Source organism: Ctenopharyngodon idella, chromosome 3 (assembly GCF_019924925.1).
Source record: "Ctenopharyngodon idella isolate HZGC_01 chromosome 3, HZGC01, whole genome shotgun sequence".
Lineage (NCBI taxonomy): Eukaryota > Metazoa > Chordata > Actinopteri > Cypriniformes > Xenocyprididae > Ctenopharyngodon > Ctenopharyngodon idella.
In genome coordinates, this window is record NC_067222.1 from 41,052,137 (window position 1) to 41,075,407 (window position 23,271).

Below are 23,271 nucleotides of genomic sequence, written 5' to 3' on the forward strand. Positions count from 1 at the left end.
AACACTGTGCAGGTGTGACCCTCTTTGTATCCTTCTGACCCAGTACAACTGTTGACACGCTGTAAACGCTGTTCAAATGAATCACCAGCATGAATGAAAATGAGCAACAGGTGTAAAATGACCAAGAGTCCAAGAGTCATTCAACTTTTTTTTTTTTTTTTTTTGGTAACAATCTCTGTTTCTAATATTTTGCAAATCACTACAATTTTTTTAGTGCAATGACAAATAATGTATATAATATTGCAGTATTATATATACACATCAAGAGGTGCTTAAGATCTTGTATTGACAATGCAAGAGGTGAGCACTCTGTAAAGTCTCTTCCAGCACATCCCAAAGACTTTTAATGAAATTAAGGTCAGGACTCAGAGGAGCCAATTCATGTGTGAAAATGATTCTTCATGCTCCCTCCCAACCATTCTTTCCCAATTTGAGCCTGATGAGTCTTAGTATTGTCATCCTGGAATATAAACATGATGTGTGTTCCTACATGGTTGTTTAAGAAATGAAAAGCTTCACACTCCATCAATTATGATTAAAAGAACTGTTGCCAAACATATAACATGTTAGAAACATAATAATCACTGCAATAATGATCCAATCATAGACTCTTAAGCATCTGCCTATTTAAATCCAAACAGCGGCAGTGTATAATATTGTGTGTCATATCAGATTAAAGTGTAATTCATTATAAATTTTACGTAACATTTAAATATTACGGTATAGCTTAGTTAAGTGTTTAGAAAAAAAAAAATGTAAAGGTACTACAGAGTGATACTGATAAAATATAAAATAGTTCAAATATATTGTGTACTGAAAAATATTATAGTGTATTACACTACTATCATGTTGCACAGTATGTATTGCATAGTATTCTATATTGTATACTATAGTACAGTAAAGTGTTTAGTATACAAAGTATGACGTAAAATGTTTATATAGAATATATTATGTATGTATACATAATACATAAAATGTATATTATAGAATATATTGCACTAAAAGACGGTATCTTTAAGCGTAGTGTACTAAAATGGCATATGGTGCATTGTAGTGAAGTACAGTGTGGTGTTGTATTTTATAAAATTGCATAATCTAGTAGAATACAATATTTATTGATGCAATTTAAGTGATATGGTCTACATAGAGTATGTAGTAAGTACAATGCAGTTTATGTTATAGTTAAACGTTTTGCTTTAGTGCAGAATGCCAAAGTACAGTATAGACAGTAAAAAATGCAGAAAGAGAGCGATCACATGCTTCTGTAGTGGATAAAACCCAACAGATGCAGGTGAGACTCGTCAGATGAAACCTGAATGAAGGCTTTGAGGTGTGTGTGTGTGTGTGGAGGGAAGCAGTGTCTCTTTTTTATGAGCTCTTCTTCAGTATAATTGCTCCCTGCCTCTTCCTGTGTTCCACGCTGATGGAGGGGAGGGCTCAACTTCTGACGTTATACAAATAGGAATTCCCTTCGCTGGTCTCTCTCACTGCGCTCTCATTCACTTTCACCCTGTCTGGCCCCCAGACGAACTCTCTCTCTCTCTCTCTTTCTCTCTCTCTCTCTCTCTCTCTCCTATATAAACACTCATAGCGTCTATACTGGAGCCGGACACTCCCTCTGAGACACAACTGCTATAAGGTTCCTCTCACGCTCTGAACGGAGGAGATACAGAGAGAGAGAGAGAGAGAGCAGTCAGATCATCCAGGTAAGAGGCCAGCGTCACACTTCTGAACTGTAAATAACATCTGCATGTGGTTTCCACACTATCCGCTATTGCTCTTTGAGTTTTCAAGCTGTTTTCCTCTCTTAAACAAGCATCGAAGAGGTCTGTGGTGTAGTTGTAGGACTGACTTTTTGAGTTTAGCCAGACAAGTGATCCACTTGAGCGTCCAGAGGAAAGGTCATCCGTAAATAGTTTCATTGAATGGGCCGTCGGAGCGACTGCGAGACATCTGTCAGCCAGACATGAGCTCGGGGCGGCGTGAAGCGGAGGTCATAAAAACGCTCTCAAAACAAGGAGTGCGATGATGAGGCCATGGAGAAAAGCTCAAACATTCTTCTCATTGTTCTCAAGTCTCGGAAGACCGTGCCAGACGCTGCACAGCCAAAACAACTTTCAGAGGAAGGAGCAGGGGTGGGGGGAAAAGTGTGACAAAATCAGAAAGGCCAAGCCGGGAGTGTTAGACGAGGTGCCCGAACTGGAGCGAAAGCAACCTGAGGTGATTATTCATCTTGTGCTCGTTGAGCGTAAGAATGAGAAAAAATATAGTCAAATGGCTGAAAGATGTGTAATATTGAATAATATATGTATTTAGTATAATATTCTGCATAGCACAGTATGATAAAGTGTGTAGTAGAGTATACTATAGTAAAAAAAAGCCATGTTTTAGTGTGTATTATAGTGAAGTGTGTACTGTAGTGTAGTAAATTGTGTAGCATTGAAGTGAAGTGTATAGTGTTACATTAGTATAGTTGAGTATCATGATGTTGATATTTATAATGCCTTTTAGTCACATTTAGCAGATTGGAGCTGGGCGATAATATAGTTTACGTTTTTGTGTTGATACAAGCAATCAAGGCGTTGAGATATGCTATATATGTTATACAGTATACACTAAAAAATGCTGGGTTAAAAATAACCCGAGTTGGGTTGAAAATGGAAAAACCCAGCAATTGGGTTGTTTTAACCCAGCGAATGGGATCAATGTTTAGCCAACCTGCTGGGTAGTTTTATTTAACCCAACTATTGTTTAAAAATTACTGTATTGCTTGCTTAAAATGAACCCAAAGTATGTTGGAAATTAACATTTATTAATATGTTTAATAAATGAATGTTTATTGATAAGTTTAATGAATATTAAACATGCTTATTAATAAATGTTCACCATTTATTATTGTTGCTTCTAGTAATTATGTCTGATTTTTAATTTCCAACCTATTTTGGGTTCATTTTAAGCCAGCCATATAGTAACTTTTAAACAATAGTTGGGTTAAATAAAACTGCCCAGCATGTTGCGCAAACATTTAAGCCAACCGCTGGGTTTGTCCATTTTCAACCCAACTTGGGTTGTTTTTAACCCAGCATTTTTTAGAGTGTATGTTTGCGAATGAAGTTGGGCATACTTATATATCCAACTTTATATAAAGTGCTGGGCTAATATATTATACACAGTGTATAATACAGTAAAGAAAGCCACAAAAGTTATTCATCTTCTCATAATGTGCACATTAAACCTAAAAAAATGAGACAGAGAGACACAGGGAAGGATCAAAGGTCTGGAAACAGGCCCGTCCCACTTTTTTTTTCGGGGAGCACAGGAGTTCTCAGGACTGGTACAGAGATTAGGAAACTGTGTGCAAGTGGAACAAGTGTGATGGATTCCTGTATTTGCTGCTGAGTGTTTTCTTCATGGCCTCTATGCTGAAGTTAATGGCTACTGCTGAGGATTGGGTGTAATAGTATCTGGAGTAAAGTTACAGACACATTAGGGAGAGAACGATGAGCTTGTGATTTCATGCTCTTCTTTAAAAGGGAACGAGCAGCTTTGTGCACATGCGAGTGGGTTTTTCTCTGCAGTAAATGCCAATGCAGAAGTTGTATTTGATGTCATTCACTTCGGTTTTGAGTTAAAAGAATGAAGTTGCAACAAATGAGACGCACATATTCCCACGGGCAGGGTGGAGTACTGTATGCTTAGAGCTGTCATCAGAAGCCATCTTTCAGGACTTTTCCTGAGTCATTAATTACATTTAATCATCTACTGTTCAGTAGTTTAGATTTTACAAAAATGTTTTGTTTCACTTAAAATAATTTTAATTTCACTAAAATGCGAACTTTTAAAGTGTTGATTATCTCATAATGTGCAACAAGATTAAATATGTTTAATTTATAAAATAAATAATTTTATAGTTCAAAATGTATACAGTTGGTTCTCATTTAATGTACACATATTTAGATATTTATTTATACAGTATTATATTTGTGTTCTGGTACAAGCTTAAGGCCTAGCAAAAGTGTATAATGAGTATTGCAACGTAAACATAGTTTATGAAAGACACTTCCTGTGTCCTCGAAAACCAAATGGCTTTAAAAACAACATACTAGATGTTGTTTTTTTTATTTTAAAAAAATCCAGAAGTTTTCTGTGATGGGTAGGGTTAGTGTAGGGGGATAGAATATACAGTTTGTACAGTATAAAAACCATTACTTCTACAAAGAGTCCCCACAAACCACATATACAAGTGTGTGTGTGTATGCTTATGTATAAAATATACTGTGTGAGCATGTGTGGAGCATCCAACCCTATGTCCAGATTTTAAGAAGGCCTAGTATCAGATTCCCTACCGCGGCTAAAGGAAAAATCAAATTTGCTGGCAACTATACAGATCTGGTGTGCATCAGAGCAAATGGGATATTATGGGTACTTTTTCTCCAGTCCCTAAAATTAGCTGCAACACTGCAGGATGAAAGTGTGACTTCTCATCATGAGGACAGCCGTAAAAAGTCATTCCTGCTCTGTTCCTCTGTGAGGTGTAACCGCATCGACTGCATCACGCCAGACGCCGTCATTAGTGAGAGGAAAGACTGAGATCACTGGCAACTGCGCCTTCAATTTAGTGGGAAAAGGCTGAAAGGAAAGATCTGATGGAAAATATTAATGGACAGAGATCTTCCCGTTTGCAAGGCGTCACTTCATCAAGTCTCAATTGAGCTGGGTGGATGATTTGAAGCATTCGAGAATCGGGAAAATACATCACAGCTTTTCAGATAGTGCAGATGCCCTTTAAAAGCAATATTCAGTCCTAATGCATCGTTTTTGGTTGCAGTCTCGCTTGGAAAGGCACGTTTGTGTGTGTGGAAAATGCATAATGATGTTTCTAGGGGGAAAATATTATGCTTTAAACTCTTTTGCAGCTTTCTGCAGCTGGTGAGGTCAAAAATGTCTGAATGTCATTACATTTTATATAAAAAATAAAAAATAAAAAAAACAATCGAACCTTTTAATAGAAGGATACCACAATCAAGCTTTTCAATCAAAAAAATTCTCAAAAAGGAAGTTTGTTAGGTTTTGAATGGTAAAACAATAGATAAACTTTTGATAGACTGACAAAATAAATAAATTTTGTGGTTGTGAATTGTTAAACACATCCATTGTTAATGTGATGAACTACACCTTGGGTTACTCTATTGGACACCTGTGTGAACTTCATACACCACTAAAAATTGCCGAAACACTAGTTGATTAAAAGACATTGTGCAAAACTGATGAAAAAAAGTGAACTTAGAGGAGAGAAAAGATCCTACAGCATTTAAGACGAACACTTGCTTTGATATTTTGTTATTCAATGATAATCTGACATTTTTAATTGTGGCAAACTGTCCAAACTCTTTTTTTTTGGGGCCTGTGCGTGTAAGACTGACGGGCCACATCCTCTGATCAGCATCTAAATGACTGTCTGTCACACTCAACTGCAAAGTCTCGTCTTGCAAAGTTACTGGGGAAAAACCTGAAAAAAAAAAAAAGTGCGCCACAAACAGTCAGCGCTCTATAAGTACTGGAGGACTTTGTTTAGAGCTGGTGGGTTTACTCACGGCATTATCCAGGATATTTTATGTAGAGACATAAACATAATGCTCCAGGTTTACGTAAGCTAGGAGTTCCCCTCCGTCTGGACATATTCAAGTCCTTTTTTTCAAGACTGACATTTGCATTGACAACTGCGAGAGGCTTTAAGGAACTGGAACGATTCTGTTGACTGGTTACGATGCTGTAAATGTTCCTTCATAAATGTTTAGAGGGAAAACAGTTTGAAGAGAATGCAAAGTGACATGTTACAACTGGAAAATATGTTTCTGCTTTTAAAAAATCCAAACTGATGAATAGCTGTAGGAAAGATCGCCGTAATAGACTTCAATGAGGTGAAATGAAGATGTTTCTAGAGAAACATACCATATTCTCAGATGGATCTTCACTAGTACAGATCTCAATAATGTCTCAAACAGAGCTCACATTTGCCAAGATCTCAATATTAACTCAAACATTTGTCCAGTTTCCAAACATTGAAAAACATCTGAGATGAAGCTGATACTGAAATAAAGCTTAACAGAGTCTCTTCTGAGCAATACAGTTTTTCCTCTGAAAATAAAGTAAACTCTTAAAACAGCAAGAATTTCCAACTGTGAAACAAGTGTCTGTTCTTCTGAGGCTTTATCTGAGCGAATGAGTGGTCCTGCAAGATACACTAGATCTTCACAGGTTCTGCCTGATTTTTGTCACTCTTAAAATTTTACTCTAGATGAGACACAATATTTTGAACAGAGCAGCATACTTAGCTTTTTTATGGGCACTCGGCGGGGACTGCACGTCTTTCTGACCTCATTTCAAGCTGTCATTGAAAAGCTATTTTTATAAGTCCACAGGAAGCCCAGTCACCCAGACGCTAGCAGAAGGAGGGGCCAGCCGCAATGACCACGGACTACATGACAAAATATTAGGAGCCCTTGGAAGAGATGCACACATGCACTTAACATGTTAAAATTACAAGTTCAGTCAAAACTTTAAATGTCATCATTTACTCACTTTTAAACCTGTTTGACTTTCTTTCTTCCATGGAACACCAATGAATCATTTTATACTGTTAAGTTCCAAAAAGAACAAAAAAGTACCATAAAAGTCCAAATACTCATAGTCTACATTCTATTCACTGCAGTTTCAGCTGACATGAACACTATAGTGGCAGTAAAACACCAACAACTTTTATTACTTTTCACACAAATTGTGATTACAGGGGCAGATTATTGATTAATAAAGACTTATTGTCAAGCAGTTCCTTGATTACAAAATGCTGTTATGACTTCAAAACACTTTTACCGTAGTGGATGATTTGTAAACTAATACATTTTGACGTTTGAATCACATAACTAGCTCCATATGTACGGCTTTTCTGATGTAGTAAACTTGCTCGGTAGTTTACCTGATACAGCATTTCACTTTCGATTCACTTCACTCAGGAGTCCCGTGAAACACTGGTCACAACACTCGATAAACAGCTCAAAAACGTGAAGTAGCAAGCTAAAATGGCAATGTTGCATCAGCAAATCTGTTTTTTTTTTTTATCCCGCGTTTACTTTTGTAAACACCTTCGGTTATATGGGTTAGTCTAGATGGTAGATTAATTTCAAACGCGATAGAGCATTAACTTTTTAGCGCCACTCATCCTACGTTAAATATACGAACTGAACTAACGTACGACAAACAACATATTAAAACGTTGCAAGATTCCCGTTCATCTGTTTTAAATAAAACTGAATATGCGCTTTTTGCGCCACTCACCGGACATTTCAACAAACAATAAAGCGTTGACAGATTCATGTTTATATGTTTCGGATAATTCTGAGCTTGCTTTTAGCGCCACTCACTGGACATTTCACTTTTAAAGCCAAGAAACATGCAAGAAGCAAACGTAATATCATTTAGCAGAAATGTCGCCACATGCATGTTTTTGCTTCAGAACTCCTGGACTTAGCGCACAATTACTTCTCTGGTTCTTTTCTGTCCTTTTAAGAGTTTAGCGTCATGTTTGTGTTCACTGTACGGAAAAGAACAGCACCGACATTCTCCTAAACATGTTCCTCAAAAGAAAAGAAAAAAGAAAGTCCTATAGGTTTGGATTGAACAACACAAGGGTGAGTAAATGATGACGTTCCATAGCTTTCATTTTTTTCGAACTCTCCCCCTTTTTTTTGTCCCGTCTGTTTGCTATCTGTCTGCTGTGTTGTTTGCTGTTCTCACAGAGCCCTCGTGCTTGATGTGTTAGGAGGACAGATATAGAAGTGTAGGACCAAACCTCAGACAGAATGACATAAACCTGGACCCTCCTCTTCTGCCGGCCAGGGGAATTCCTGGCAGAGTGATTTTTAAACCTAATGACTGAATCACATTGCCAGGGATTTCCAATGGCCCGTGTGAGGGACTCGACTGGGAGACTGCAGACACGCCAGATATATGCAGCGCAAACACACACACACACACACACACCTGAGCACATGAAATGCTAATCCTGAAGGAATGCGGACCGCCTCGCGCACACACACAAACACACACACGGGTTAGTGGTGACAGAAGTTCAAATTCACATGCATTTCTATGGGGGTTGTGTGGTGTCAGGACTTAACCCACTTGTGAACACTGCATTGAACTTCTATGTTCACAGTGGTTAAGTTCTGCCATCCTGGAACCGAAATCAGCAAAAGGACGAGACTTTGAGTGCTGCCAATGCCTTTGTTAATAGCCACTAGTGTCATCAAACTAAATGTATGCACATTGAGTATTGTGACATCCCATTGCATTTATAACGTTCCTTAAAGGGTTAGTTCACCCAAAAATGAAAATTCTGTAATTAATTACTCACCCTCATGTCGTTCCACACCTGTAAGACCTTCATTCATCTTCGGAACACAAATTAATATATTTTTGATGAAATCCGAGGGCTTTTTGGCCTCTGATAGACTGCAATGTTATTACAACTTTCAAGGTCCAGAAAGGTAGTAAAGATATCGTTAAAATAGTCAACGTGACTGCAGTGCTTCAACCTTAATGTTATAAAGTGACGAGAATACTTTGTGTGCAAAAACAAAACAAAAATAACGACTTTATTCAACAATTTCCTCTCTTCCCTGTCATTCTCCTACGCTGTTTACGTTGTAGACACAGAGCAGCGCTCCTGGGTTCTACGTCAGAACTACTACTTACTACTGTTGGTATAGTATACTATTTACTTGGAGAAGAAATTGTTGAATAAAGTCATTATTTTTGTTAGAAAGTATTCTCGACATTTCATAACATTAAGGTCAAACCACTGCAGTCACGTCGACTATTTTAACGATGTCTTTATTACCTTTCTGGGCCTTGAAAGTGGTAATAACGTTGCAGTCTATCGGAGATCAGAAAGCTCTCGGATTTCATCAAAAATATATTAATTTGTGTTTTGAAGATGAACGAAGGTCTTATGGGTGTGGAACGACATGAGGGTGAGTAATTAATGACAGAAATTTCATTTTTGGTTGAACTAACCTTTAAAGAACTGCATAACAGATGCACTTTTATGAGGGTCATCACAGAACGATATCTAACTGGCCCCTGTGAATGATAAGTCAATCTCACGCTGTTGTGATGTGGCTGTTTTTATCTTGTTAGTACAATCTTCATCTCAGATGTTTAGCACAATATACTACAAACAAGCCGTAACCTGAAAATAAAAATACTTTGGATAAACATCTTTTGTTGGTCTTGGAACAAATTCCTGCCAAACTGGGTGGGTTTTTTTCATGTGTCGGACCACCTAACAACGGCAACGCAACCAATCAAAGTAGTATACAAATATTCACATTATATCTCATATTTTGAAAGACTCACTTTTACCCACCCATATTTTTCCAGAGTGCTTTTTTGTTCATATTTCATTGAAATTAACTAAAAAAAATTTATTTATTTAAAAAAATTGTTCTGACCTGTGAAGTATTTTGACCTTTTTATTAATGTAATAATCATTTATTAAAGACATAAATTATAAAATAAATAAATGTATTTTAAAAAAAAAAAAAGGTTAAAATAAATGAAAATAATTCGGATACATTTAATGTTGGTGCTTTTTGACAGTTTTTGTCTATAACCCCTCTCATTACAGTGAAATGATTGGCTGAAATGAACATTGTTCCAGGACCAATAAAAGATATTGACCCAGGAACACTTAGTCTTACTAAAATGACTTGGTAATAGGGATGCAAAGTTTTACATCTTTTTAGATGTTTTGTTTTCAGATGTTGGATGTATTTTGTAAGTTTGCAACTGTTAATCCTGTTAGTGGAGCTGAAAAATATGTGCATTAAATAAAAGAAATCTGAAAATCATCTCTTCAGTATGTGAGTTTTCAAAGTGAAATGGGGCGACTTGTTGCAAGAGGCCATATGATTGGTACCAGAATTCAAACTGTCTCAAGTAATAACAAAAGCATGATGTGTTCATGCAAATTGGAATAAACAGCAAAGACAAACTTAATGTCAAAGTTTACCAACAGGGATGTTTAGGACAGTTTCTAAGTGACCACACATGTCCGAACTGAATCTGAACTTCGGAGGCCCAGTTTCAACAAAAACTCTTCAAATGTGGCAGAGCAGCCATTTGGAAACTGTTTGTATCCAAGGCCCAAACGATGTATTAAACGCAAAACAATGGGGGGAAAATGGTCCAGTGAGTCATCTTTTACCGTATTTCCTGCATCCAGGCAGGTTTATCTTACGAGAAAAGCCAAAGGATGCCTGCAGCCCGCAACGCCAGCTGTGAAACATGGTGGGGGATCTGTAATTGGACAGGCAGAAATCCTTTGGTAATTGGATCATGTAACAGGGACCCAGGTTCACAAACATCATCCTATCATAATGTTCCCATATATACGGCTAGAATTCAAGAGTTATTTTAGGAACGTCAGAATCAAGTCAAACTTCCTCCACTGGCTGCTTGATGCCAAACCAAAACATCATTGAACCATTACAGAAAGTTCTGAGGAACATAGTTTCTCCTTTCACTCTCAAAGAACTGGAGGTTTTTCCTCATGAAGGACAATGTGCTGAAGCTACTGTGAATGCAAAGTGTGGCGTCTATGAAGGACTTGATAGATATTTCCATTATTTTATCCACCTCATGTTGAAGCAGATCAATGAGAATGGTTTCATACGATTTCTGTCTATCTGCTTGTTTTTCTCCGTGGTAAACTAATATTGTTGGCAAAAATGTTTTCGCTTCCCCCCATATATATATATATATGTATGTGTGTGTGTGTGTGTGTGTGTGTTTATAAATATTGTTTAATTCATTTTGTTTAATTATATATAATATTATTTTATGTGTACAATTATTATATTAAACAAATATACATCATGGAAATATTTTTGAACAGCATTTAACTTACATTCATTTAAATAAATTTTATTACGTTACTGAATTAAAGTGCTGAGAATCTAATGTGACTCAAAAGTAAAATGTTTGGATACATTATGATAATGAGAACTATGGAATATTATTTATGTCTTAATGCAAAATATTATTTTTATTTTTATTTTGGCGTAATGTGACATGAGTCCTAAATACTTGAGGTTATTGTGACAGTTTCATTCTCCATGTCTGTTTCTCAGTTTCGTATGTTTTGGTGCATGTTGCTTGTGTGCTGCCGTGTTGTTGTGTGTGTGTTGGTCTCTCTCTCTCTCTCTGTTCTACCTCAGTGTGCTGGTCTCTCTCTCTCTGTCCGCTCTTCATCAGTGGGCTGGTCTCCTGTGCCTGCTGTGCTGATAATCAGTGGATCGCTGCAGCTGGCTCAGTTCAGCAGGAACAGGGGCCTGGTCTTCTCTCTGTGGCCTTCTGCTCCAAACACACTGATAACACAGAGAGAGGACTCTTATCCACAGCACAAGCTACAGGTATGACAATGCAAAATACTTATCCATAAATTCACTCTTTATAATGATAAGAACATTTAATATCCACACTCTGCCCAGGTATAACAATAGTTAAATAATGTAAACAATATACATGAATTCATTTGTTTGATATGTACTGTATTTTCTATTTTAACACTATGAATAAAATACTATTAAAAATCCATCTTACTAGTGTGTCCACCTTTTTTGCTGAAAAAGAAATTGTAATAAAATTGATATATATTTTATAAAATTAAAAGAAAGATTAAAACAGAGATTTATTATATATATTTATATTTTACATAAATATAATATATACAAATATATATGTAATTTATGTAAAATATTTAAATTATGAGAAAAAAAACTGGTGTCTTGCATGGCTTAGCTTTCTTTCTTTTTTGTGAAATAACTAAGAAATTGCAATCAGTTATAAATTATATATATATATGTATGTGTGTGTGTGTGTGTGTGTGTGTGTGTTCAACATTTAAAGTGTTAGTTCACCCAAAAATTAAAATTAATTCATTCATTAATTACTCACCCTCATGTCGTTCCACATCCGTAAGACTTTCGTTCATCTTCAGAACACAAATTAAGATATTTTAAAATAAATCTGAGAGATTTCTGTCCCTGCATTGACAGCCTACTCAACTACCACTTTGACGTTTCAAAAAGTTCATAAAGTGATTGTAAACCTAATCCATATGAATAGAGCATTAGAGACTGAATTTAGGCTTTTATTCACATATGGTATAAACATTGATCAGTGAACATAAACAGAAGCTGAACTGCACTTGACACGTAAGAACAAACCTCATGATGAAGCTCAAACGTGCTGCATAACACGATAATGAACCTCATATGAACTTTTTGAAGCATAAAAGTGGTAGTTGCGTAGCTGTCTATGGACAGAAATCTGAAAGATTTTATTAAATATATCTTTATTTGTGTTCCGAAGATAAATGAAAGTCTTACGGGTTTGGAACGAGGGTGAATAAATAATGGTTCCTGAATATATACCATGTACTAGAAGTTATCTTGATAAATATATCAGGTAAATGGCTTTGAGTAGAATAATAAATGCTCTGACACACAAAGCCAATGAGACCGTTCTCAGGGACACACCTTGTGATCCAGCATATCCCAAAACTGCTCTATGGATGTACAGTAACTGTGGCTCTGTTCCAACAGCAAATAAGTTGCCTGCGGAGGCGGTATTTTAAGGCATCATAGGTGCACTCCCGATATGAATATTGTGTCTTGTAAGACAGGGATCTCATTTTGGCCCGAAAGGCAGCATCACATATATCAGGGGTGACCAAACTCGGTCCTGGAGGGCCACTGTCCTGCAGAGTTTAGCTCCAACTTACCACAACACACCTGCCTGGAAGTTTCCTGTATGACTAAACAAAGCCACCGGAAGGCAGGCCTGCAAACTTTAGCCAAAAAAGCGTAACAGTTAATGCTAACGCTCCGGCGGTACGCAGGGAAGGAGTTTTGAATGGCGGGCACTGACGTCACTGCCATTACACAATAGGCTGAGAGGTGCCGCACATCATTAAGTTAGCCGTTACGCTTTCTCCAATGGTAAGAGATACAGACCCTCTTATCTCCCTATCATATACAATCTCTGGCCTAAAAACCTTGCTTAGCTGGTTCAGGTGTGTTTAATTGGGGTTGGAGCTAAACTCTCCAGAACAGTGGCCCTCCATGAGCAGGATTGGACATCCCTGACATATATCCTTCATGGAAAAGCTAAATGAGGGCCTTAGAAAAAAACAAAACAAAAAAAACAGACAGCTGTTTGTGAAACTAGTTTTTGGTAGGCTATTTGCATTGCAGAGAATGTCATGTTTCTTTTCAGTCTATACTTAGAAAAGAATGTCGTAAGTGTTATTTTTCAGCACCTGTCCCTTTTGTTTGTTCATCATTTCTCTTCTGCTTCTATGTCACGTTCAATTCTCTGTTAAATTCCCCTAACGGTAAACAGTGAAATGTGTCAATGGCTTTTATTTTTATTCCAGCTGCGACTGAGGGGCAAACAATTGGAAAATACAGCAAGTGACCATGGAAACGAAAATACATACACATACAATACATACAAATACAGACATTTCAATGTTTGATCGCCAAGCCACAAGAGGAACTTTGGTCTGAGTTGATCTGAGTGCAGCACATACAGCAGCCTGCATTAAACAATACCTGCCAGCATGTTCCTCTAAAATTGTATTAATTAAAACTAATTTTAAAAATTCTAATAAAAAAAAACATACATCATGTATTAATATATAAATTATTATATAAATATATACATTTTTGCTGTTTTCATTTTTTGTAAAAAAAAAAAAAAAAAAAAAACATGAAAAATTATTTACATTTAAATATAAAATATACAACAATTAAAAAAAACAATAGTAATAAAAACCATACATACATAATATATTAATATATAAATGATTATATAAATATGGGCATTTTAGCTGTTTTTATTTTTTTGCAAAAAACATGAAAAATTATTTAATATAGAACAATTTCAAAAGAACTAATATACAGTTGCAAGAAAAAGTATGTGAACCACTTGCAGAATCTGTGAAAATGTTAATAATTTTAACAAAATAAGGGAGATCATACAAAATGCATGTTATTTTTTATTTAGTACTGTCCTGAGTAAGATATTTTACATAAAAGATGTTTACATATAATCTATAAGACAAAAAAAATAGCTGAATTTATTAAAATGAGGGACTCAAACACAACTTTTAAAAAAGGTTCAAACATTCACTGATACTCCAGAAAAAAAAACATGATGCATTAATAGATGGGGTGTGAAAACATTTGGAATTTGAACATTTGGTAAATTGTATTTAATTTGTCTTCAGGGAAACATGCAAGTATTTTCTGTTGCTTCCGAAGGGCAGTACTAAATGAAAAAAAAAAAAAATGATATTCAAGCGAAATAAGAAAAATGTGGACCTCTTCATCCTGTTCAAATGTTTTCACCCCCCGACTCTTAATGCGTCGTGTTTTCTTCTGGAGCATCAGTGAATGTTTGAACCTTTTTTAATAGTTGTGTTTGAGTCCTCAGTTGTCCTCAGTGTGAAAAGACGGATCTCAAAATCATTCAGTCACTGCTGTAAAGGGTTCAAATATGCAAAAGATGGTGGAAAACTGAAGAATCTGCAGGACCTGGAGGATTTTTCTGAAGAACAGAGCTCAGTTTAACTGCTCAGAACAAACAAGGGACTCATGAACAACCATCACACAACAAAAAAAAACAAAAAAAAACAATCGTAGATCATCCAGGTAACCACACACAGTATTAAGAATCAATGGTTCACATACTTATGAACAGGGCCATTTTAATAAATTCAGCATTTTTTTTGTCTTATGCATTATATGTAAACATCTTTTATGTAAAATATCTTACTCAAGACAGTACTAAATAAAAAATAACATGCATTTTGTATGATCTCTCTTATTTTGTTAAAATTTTGCACATTTTCACAGATTCTGCAAGTGGTTCACATACTTTTTCTTTCAACTGTATATATATTAGTTTTTTTTTAATGAAGTTTTATATAATGCGTTATAATTTATATGTATTGTTTATGAATACATTTTTATATAATTCGTTAAAATGTATATAATATTGTTAAAAACTGTAAATGTACATATATTTATACATTAATTCACATATTTTAACAGTATTTATTTTGTTTTTTTAACTATATTTAACAATATTTTACCTTTTGCAGGCGCTAATAAATAAAAGGGAAAAAAATAGCTTTCTATATGCATTCTGTTATGCATTATTAAATATTCCATTAGGCCTTGTTTAATGATTAAATATAGTTGAATAAGCAAGGCCACACATTCATCAGTCCCTTCATTCATGAGAGTCTGTAGTCCAGGTGTGGACAGCTCTGATGTAAATCATGTAAATCTGCTGCTGCTCATGTGGAGAACAAGAGCACCGGATGTTTGCTCACACTAAAGCTGTCTCTATGGCAACGAAGAAACCCGTCCGTCAGCGCGAGCAGATGGCTGCGTCAGTGTTCGCACTGACATCATCGCACTTCCTGTTTCTAAGAGGACAATCAGGAGAACTTCTCTAGTTATTAAGTTAACTAAAGTCACCTCGCGGACTCTTCGCCACGCTTTCACGCATTTCAGCAGCGTCTTTTTGCTCTCATATTAGACGAAATGACACCTTTGCAGAGTTGTGATGACAAAGTAGTAGGGGGCGGATCACCATGGGAACATAACAGGTAAACAGAGCGTCAGATAAGAAAATGAGGCGGCCGCTGCTCTTTGAGCAAACCAGCGTATTCTCACACTACAAGACTGCACATAAAGCCACCCACAGATGGATAGCCCTGCACTTTACACCTTCCTTCTGTTTATCTACACATTCAGACAGAATTAGCTGGAAGTGCAGAATGCGGATGTTTATTGTTTGGAAGAAATATATCAACATTTGTTCTGAATGACATTCAATTTGGCGTAAATCATTAATTAACTGTTACATTTATTTATAATTTTATGAATGATAATGGGTATGCAAGTATTTATTAAATCTTCCAGGCCTTCTAAAACTACAAAACGGTAACAGAACTAAGGTGGACTTTATATAAGACAGCTGGTGCACATACTTTTCCATTCACAGCCTTTGTGTAAATTTCCTCCTGATAAATCCTTCCACACACATAATAAATTGTATAGGGTTAGGAAAAAGCCATGTCTCTAGTGCAACACACAACTCATCTTCTGCAGGACTTTAATAAACATTCATCCCAGTAAAGCAAACACTTAGAGCAGGAGAGCATTTCCAAATGGGACTATAATGGGGAAAAATGGAAATCCATAACATGGAGGAACGTTTTACTGGAATTTAGCCTAATGTGCTGCTGGGTAAGATCAGCTAAAATTCAGTGCGCTGCCATACTGAAACAAACAGGAACAAATGAAATATAGGATGAATATATTGGATCAGGGCTGCAAACACTCACGCTGTTCTCACGTCGCACTTCCATTTTCTCACGCAGTGAAACTGACAACGCCGCGGCGGCGACGACAGACAAGACAGTGCAGGCTACTTTTGATATAAAACAAAGTGTCAGCTTACAAATTATTTAAGATTTATTAAGAAATTCAAACGATAAATACCGTTTTGGCGCTCTTTTATGGGGCCTGACGGATTTGTGTTGCGGGAGCGCGCGTGAACTGATCACTTCCTGTTTACCACGCGTTGTAGCACGAAATAAACAGAATGAACATCAGAGGGTATGTTGAAAGAAACAGTAGGCCTTCAACTTATGGAAATGTATCGCTCAATTAGTGTTTCAACCTTGGAAAGAAGTCAATAAAACAGCTTTTTAACAATGTTACCTAATCTTACACATTAGCTACATCAGAAAAGTAATTCTGTGCCCATAAACTCTAGTTAGCGAGAAAAATGTAGCCTACTCTAGAGGGAAGCATTTCGCAAAATTACACATATTTACTCTTACATAATTTAAAAGTTATTCTTTTATGCAGTTGTATAAAAAACAGTTTTTATTTTTAACCTTTAATAACAGGGTTGCCTGTATAGTGTGCAAGATTAGTAGAGATTTTTTCCTTGATGTAGCCTATTCATGTATTTATCCAAATGAATCATACTGAATCGCAAGCTTATGAATCATTATTCCGCCGCAGGAATTGTTCTCACTCCAAGCTGAACTAAAGTTGGCAGCGGCTGCTAAATGCATTAATGTGAAAATGAAGTGAAATGAAAACCATTCTGCACATATTTAAACGAGTTTCATGTCGCATCTACTTGAATACACCTAGAAATTGACCTACAAAAAAAAAAAAAAAAAAAAAAGTAGAAGAAAACTAGAAACGAAAACAAGACAATGACAGGCTTTGCATGCAGGTTTCAGATAGGTACTATTTAGGTCAAGACAGATTACTTATTGCTGAAAGTTCAAATGTGCAAAAAGGAATTCGAAACTAAGCTAACAAAACCAAGACATTCAATAAGTCATTGACATTTAGGTCAAAACACTTGATTTGCACACTTACTACAGCTGAGCAAATGTTATCACAATACATGCCGTTAACATCTCGACTACCGCTTTCCACAGAACAGCTAAAAACAGTATAAATCTCTACAGTTTCCCACTGTAATTAAATAAACTGTTTATACACTCCTGGCCAAGAGAAGTAAATCAAAAGTGCCTCTTGTGAATAACAAAAATGTACAGTAGTGGATTGGGAGACATGGATTACTGGTAGTAAATCACAACTGCCCTCTGGTGGCTTTACAGTGACAGAACAAAAAAGATGCATACGTTAAGAGATATACATTACATACACAGACATTTTCTTAAATTATTTAATGTCTTTCAACTCTCTCCATACATATCCATGCATTTTAACAGCCACATAATAATAAAGTAATGTAGGTTATGGAATAAATGTACTCTTCATGGTGACATTTACTATATTTTTTAAAATCTGACAATGGAGAGAGGATAAACATGCAGATAAAAGTAGTACTCAACACAACAAGGGATGAAATACAATAAAACAAACATTGTACCTTCTGAATTAGGTACAGAATTAAATATAAAAACTAGTGAACTCAAGAAACAACTGAAAATATAACCTTGCAAATTTGTTTTGAACATATTTTACCTGACAGAAAATGACATAAAACCTCTACATAATATACAAAAGAAACACTGATGTTGTACTTGTTTAAATGGACTATTAGCCATGATTTTCTGAATTTAAATAAAGCATTTAAACCATCTGCACAGAAAGACAAGCAAACAGGAAGAGAGTGACGAGGGGTAAAGCGTTTAAATGGGTTTTGCAAGAGAAAAGCACCATCAATCGCTCTTCTTCTCCTTGATCAACCTGTTGGCGTTGTGTGCAAAAGTTTCAGCCACTAAAAGTGGAAAGACTATAGAAGCATCAGCATAAACCTGTACAGAAATACAACAGCACAGTTAACCAGATCATCATATGTATGTGATATTTATAACATGCAACATAAGAAAATGGCAGATGTGACTGAAGAGCATGCTAACATATGAATCTTACCTTTACAGGAGAGGCATCCATGCGGATCTTTCCCCAAGAGACAGCTTCATCTGGCCGGGCGCCGGAATCAGATCCGTCAAACTCCTGCCCAGTGTTGACAAACACCGCAAAATCTGCTCCGTTCCTCTAAGAGCCATGAAAAAAAAAAAATGATGAGATATTTTATTCTGAAGAGGTCAGCATCATTGTGCTTTTTTTGGGTTCATATGATTACCATGAGATTAGCGTTGGCGATATGATGTTTGACGAGACCTCCTCCGAGAATAATCATTCCTGTGCTCTTGGCAAACACGGCCTTGCTGTTCAACCTCCGAATATCTGAAGTATACAAAATTGTCATAATGAAATGACAAATGGGTTTTGTGAAATAATCTCCAGACTGACTCACCCTCCACAATGTCAAGCACTAGTCCAGGGTTCTTATATGAGTGGAAGTAGATCATATCACCCAATGAGCCGTCAGTGAGGGCGGGACTAAACACTGGTATGTCATTCTGAAACACAATCATCTAATCATTAAGATTTCAATTTGAGGAAGGACTGATAAAGGTGACTTATATGTCTTCATTTCAAACATTACCTTATAGGCCCAGTAGTACACAGAGTCTGGGTTGTTAATTTCTTTGCCAAGTCTGTGGATCATTTTGGAGGGTGTCCAGTGTGTGCCCTGATGTAAAAACATTTAACAATACTGTATATTCTCACTTACAAAAGAATTTTAACATGCAAGCCAAATGTTGGGCCACAGCAAATAAAATAAAATAAATTTTTGTTGTAGCACTATTTGGTATTTAACCAAAATGAAATGAAATAAAATAAAATATATATATTTTTTATGAATATTTTACCACCCTAATTTAATAAAATAAAACATTAAAACATTTAACAATAATGCACATTCTCACTCACAAAAAAAAAAAAAAAAAAAAAACGTATACAAGCGAAATGCTGGGGCACAGCAAGTAAAACAAAATTAATTTAATTTATTATTTTTAATCACCCCTAGGGTGGTTACAGATATTTAACCACCCCAATAAAAGTAAAATAAAATAAAATTCACCATTGTTTTTGTTCCAGTACCATTTTGTCCAAAATAGGCTTTTTTATGAATATTTAAAGGGTTAGTTCACCCAAAAATGTGCGCACAAAAAGTATTCTCCTCACTTTATAATATTAAAGTTGAACCACTGTAGTCACATGAAATGTTTTAAATATGTTTTTAGTAGCTTTCTGGGCTTTGAAAAAGAGAGTGTTATTGCTGGCGATGCAGGCCTCACTGAGCCATCAGATTTCATCAATAATATCTTAATTTGTGTTCTGAAGATGAACTAAGGTCTTACGGGTGTAGAACAAGTGAGTAATTAATGACAGAAATTTCATTTTTGGGTGAACTAACCCTTTAACCACCCAATTTAATAAAATAAAATAAAACATAATAAAATAAAATAAAATAAAAATAAAATTCACCATTGTTTTTGTTCCAGTACCATTTCGTCCAAAATAGGCATTTTTACAAATATTTAACCACCCATTTTAATAAAATAAAGTAAAGCAAAGTAAAGTAAAGTAAAGTTAAAAAAACAAACAAACAAACAAACAAAAAAAACTCACCTCTGTTTTTTGTTCCAGCACCATTTGGTCCAGAATAGGCATCAGCCAGTCTTCAAACTTACAGTAATTTTCATTTGGTACCAGGAGATTACCTATTCTATGAGATAAAGTATAGTTACATTTATTAATAAATACATTTAAACACCACAATCATCAAATCAGGAACCATTTTCGTACCTATTAATGCCTTGCTGTCGTAGCTCTTTGCCTTTCAGACTGAACTCTCCAAGGTAAGTGGGTGCTAAACATTTTATAAAGTCTTCTTCAATCCCTCCTGCTGTGGTCACTATCACATCTACCTACAAAAATGAAATGAAATAGATTCTTTTCACTTCATAAGAACAGAACAGATAGTGACAGACCTGAAACAGAACAAAAAGCATAACAGTGCTTTTTCAAAGTGACTGGGGTGGTCATACCATTCTGTGCTGTGCGAGGTAGCGAATACTCTCTCTCACACCGGAGCTGATCAGGTTTGATGTGTAGCCCAAGAAGATGGTGCATCCTGAACCAGACTGATGTGAATCATCGCAGCCCTCGAGCTCCTCCTGCACCGGCTCCAGTCTCCTCTCAATCTACTCACACCACAGACACACATAAAGAAGCAATGCTGGAGCTCAAACACTTAATGTCATGGCATACAGCGTATGATTTTAAGAGCTACAAGACTCACTGAGATCATGAGATAACTGAGATTGGCAGTATGTGATGCCAATTGCATGTTTCTGTAATACTTGCACCTTTATTATTAAGTCACACTTTTTAAGTTATTAAATGATGTTATTTATACCATATTGATGTACCTTCAAATATGAACATACAGTGGCCCCCAAAATGTATTTGGACACTCAGGCAACAGTTTTGTATCTGATTGTCTTTTTTTTATTAGATAAACCATTTCACATTGGTTTGAAAGGTTTTAATATATATTATTAAATATATATACACAATACATTCTCCTATGTGCAAAAAAGCTCCAGTTATTTGAGAGTAAAAACTGTAACATTGTGAATTATTATTACAATTTAAAATAACTGTTTTCTATTTGAATATTTTTTAAAAATTTAATTTATTCCTGTGATCAAAGCTGAATTTTCAGCATCATTACTCCAGTCTTCAGTGTCACATGATCCTTCAGAAATCATTCTGATATGATGATTTGATGCTCAAGAAACATTTATTATTATCAATGTTAAAAACAGTTGTGCTGCTTCATAATTTTTGGGAAACTTTTGTATCATTAAAAAGTCTACTGTCATCAATTTAATGCATACTTTCTGAATAAAAGAATTCACTTCTCTCTGTTTCTTTCATTCCCCAAACTGAATGGTAGTTCATCACGGTTTCCACAAAAAAATATTAAGCAGCAATAACTGTTTTCAAAATATTATACTAATGACAATAATAAGAAATGTTTCTGAGCACCAAAACAGTATATTATAATATCTCATTAAGTGTTTTTTTAACCCGTGTTTGAGCTAGTGAGAGGACAGAGCAGCAGTCGCTCTCATAAACACTCACCATCTTATTGATCTCCAGCACGGCCTGACCGAAGCTGCTGGCCTGGAAGCCCGTGGTGAGGAAGGACTGCAGCAGGGCTTTATGATCCACCCCCTGGTTGAAATCATAGCCTTTAATCTGGGGCATGTCCTCCGGCAGAGGGCTGCTCTCCTTTAACACTGCATCCCTCGCCACAGAGGGAGCCTGATGGGCCATGATCACCCTGATCTACCACCACAAAACAGCTTATATTACTTATACACACTAGTACACAATTTAATACAGTTTTACCAGGGCACAGCTAACATAATGCGCTGATATATACCATGGTGCTGAATGACTACAATAATCATTTGCTATAGCATTTATTTGATGCTTCAAAGAATACCATGGTTTTACCATGGTACAATTTATATACTACCACAGCTCTTTTCAACAAATCATGTAAATGTTATCTACTTAAAACAGTTTGAAGGCATACTAGACCCTGCAGTGCTGGATCACAGAATTTCAAGTGTCAAAAATTGATCTCAAGTGTTATATAACGCAAAAATGAATAAGTAACTATTCTATTTGTTTTCTGTTTTGTTTTTTTTGTATCTCTAAAATAATATTACACTCACCCAAGCTGTTAAGTATGTAATAATACCCGGTTTGTTAATGTAGTTTATCGCGGATCTCACTCACAGCACCACACACTTTGAGCATCCACATGTTCTAAACAACTACGGCAAGCGCGGCGGTACAAACTAAATAAAAAACGCGAAGTGACCGAAGTGGCCTCTTTCTGTTTTATGTATATGCCGAGATTGTACAATAAAAAAAAAAAGGGTATCATGGTGACGTTAATGTTGTGCAAGTACACAGTCGGTTTCAGTTAGATCAGGGTTAATTGTCAATGAGCAGTAGGCTATTTATCAGAAAAATATTTAGCCTATTTTCTAGCAAAATAAAATCAATAGACATAAAAAATATTTTATTATAAAACATGTATATTAACATGAGATTTATATATTTAAGATGTTTGTGTATTTTTACTAGTTTTAGTCATATAGTATACAGTGACCCTAAAAACACTAATGTATGATTTTTTTTATCGATTAAGCAATAAAATACAGCAAGAAGTGGCGGTAACACTTTATTTTACAGTGTCATTGTTACAATGTTACATTACTGTAGTAATAACTATAAATTATGCATAATTACATGTAATTAACCCGAAACCAAACTCTCATCCTAACCTTAACCCTATGCAGATAATTGTCATTACTCAGTACTTAAATGTACACGGTAACAAAGCCACCTTAAAATAAAGTGTAACCGAAGTGGCACCTGCAAATTAATCAGTTTTTGGCTGATTTTTACTAAATAAAATCTGTCAATTATTGGTAATTTAATATAACTGTAATATAACGTTGAAATATGCATTAACTGCTTAGGTAAATGGCAAATTACAGAATAATTGATTAAATGCATATGATTGCTCTGCATAGGAGCACACTATTCCTCAAACATTTTTTACATATAATATTCTCATATTTCAGGGCAATAAAGCTTCTGTGCACACAGCTAAACAAATTCAAGAGAGGTT

At 35.7% G+C, this 23,271-nt stretch overlaps 1 protein-coding gene and 1 long non-coding RNA gene across 2 annotated transcripts; one reads left to right on the forward strand and one right to left on the reverse strand.

The window, feature by feature from the left end:
• The first annotated feature begins 1,145 nt into the window (after nt 1-1,145).
• On the forward strand, nt 1,146-18,741 carry LOC127509704 (uncharacterized). Its single transcript, XR_007929349.1, has 3 exons — nt 1,146-1,706; nt 1,817-15,745; nt 18,578-18,741. It is a non-coding gene; the product is annotated as an uncharacterized LOC127509704 (long non-coding RNA).
• dhps (deoxyhypusine synthase) lies at nt 17,392-22,455 on the reverse strand. The gene is made up of 10 exons (XM_051888622.1): nt 22,304-22,455; nt 21,702-21,908; nt 20,600-20,755; nt 20,358-20,479; nt 20,181-20,277; nt 19,150-19,236; nt 18,958-19,063; nt 18,784-18,887; nt 18,570-18,695; nt 17,392-18,451 (listed from the first exon to the last, which is right to left on the reverse strand). The coding sequence occupies exons 2-10, from the start codon at nt 21,894-21,896 to the stop codon at nt 18,356-18,358; spliced, it is 1,089 nt and encodes a 362-aa protein (XP_051744582.1). The 5' UTR covers nt 21,897-21,908; nt 22,304-22,455; the 3' UTR covers nt 17,392-18,355.
• Nucleotides 22,456-23,271: the final 816 nt, after the last annotated feature.

Coding starts and splice junctions, on each gene's coding strand:
- dhps (XM_051888622.1), bottom strand. CDS start 21,896: ATGGCCCATCAGGCTCCCTCTGTGGCGAGGGATGCAGTGTTAAAGGAG. Junction 20,480..20,599: donor ACCTCGCACAGCACAGAATG/GTATGACCACCC, acceptor TCATTTTTGTAG/GTAGATGTGATAGTGACCAC. Junction 18,888..18,957: donor AGTGCTTGACATTGTGGAGG/GTGAGTCAGTCT, acceptor TGTATACTTCAG/ATATTCGGAGGTTGAACAGC.